At 40.9% G+C, this 1078-nt stretch overlaps 1 protein-coding gene across 1 annotated transcript in view; it reads left to right on the plus strand.

Moving 5' to 3' along the window:
* DERL2 (derlin 2) overlaps positions 1-1078 on the plus strand; it is a 21163-nt gene that overhangs the window by 9737 nt on the left and 10348 nt on the right. Inside the window, exon 6 of the mRNA XM_006899782.1 lies at positions 90-180. Coding sequence (XP_006899844.1) covers positions 90-180 — 91 coding nt within the window. The remainder of the gene's footprint in view (positions 1-89; positions 181-1078) is intronic.

Genomic DNA, 1078 nt, shown 5'->3' on the forward strand with positions numbered 1-1078 from the left:
TTTGGTCATTATTATGATGATTCCAAACTATAAGAAATTGAAGGTAATTCAAGTTTTAATCTTCTCTTGACATTTCTTTTTGATTGTAGGTATTGCAGTTGGGCACATATATTTTTTCTTGGAAGATATATTTCCCAATCAGCCTGGTGGAATACGAATTCTGAAAACACCATCCGTTTTGTGAGTATTTCATAGTAGGACATGTTCCTCACAGACGAACCAAGGGAGCATCCATGGGCTGTGTAGATAGGGGCTCCCATAGCTCCTGGCACACGCAGTTCAGTTCTGTGCATAATTGCTGATTGGACACTGGGCTGTAGACGGCGAGTCCTGGCTTGGGATAGGAGCAGATAAGGCAAGAATGAATGGTAGCAGGGCTGAGGGTTACAGGCTCAGCATGTCATGAAGTGACATCGTAATTGTTGTGCTACGAGAATGCTGTCCAAGTTTAGAGAGGTGAGAATGAAAATGTGATGAGGGGAATGTTTTCCTGGTGGGATTTCTGCCTTTCCAACAAGCACGTGGAAGATAGTTCTAGATTTTATGTCCTTGGAAAGTAGCCATCAAAAAGGGCTCATTTGTACCTGTCCTCCATATTGTCTATCCCTTTGACTTGTAAATTTCTAAAAAATCTATCTTTTTACTTCTACCTTTTTGGCACTCTAATAAAAACTCAGCTTATACTTTGATGCTCCATCCAGTAAAGTCTGCTCTCCAAGAAACACTAAAATGGTTGTACACTGTACTACCTTGGCACTTGGGCGCTGTCCCCTCCTCTAATGTCCTTCCACCTGGCACAATTCTTTTGCCTGTGTGAGAAGGACAAACCAGGACATTGAGTGCATGGCAACATGTTCACAGGCAGCTCCCCTGCACCAGGGAAATGCTTCCCTTTCTGTCCTCATTAGGAGTGGAACAGCCAGTTTCTATTGTCTTCATATTTAAGCAAATTGTTGGTGAAATTTTCCCTCAAACATTCTAAGAGGAGGATGAGAAGTTGCCGGTTAACTGACCTCTACAAATAAAGTGTTTTGTTTTGTTTTGTTTTTGGGTTTTTTTTTTTTTAATTTTTTATTTT

This window comes from Elephantulus edwardii, unplaced genomic scaffold, assembly GCF_000299155.1.
Source record: "Elephantulus edwardii isolate Elephantulus edwardi_28Jun2011 unplaced genomic scaffold, EleEdw1.0 scaffold00267, whole genome shotgun sequence".
Taxonomy (NCBI): Eukaryota; Metazoa; Chordata; class Mammalia; order Macroscelidea; family Macroscelididae; genus Elephantulus; species Elephantulus edwardii.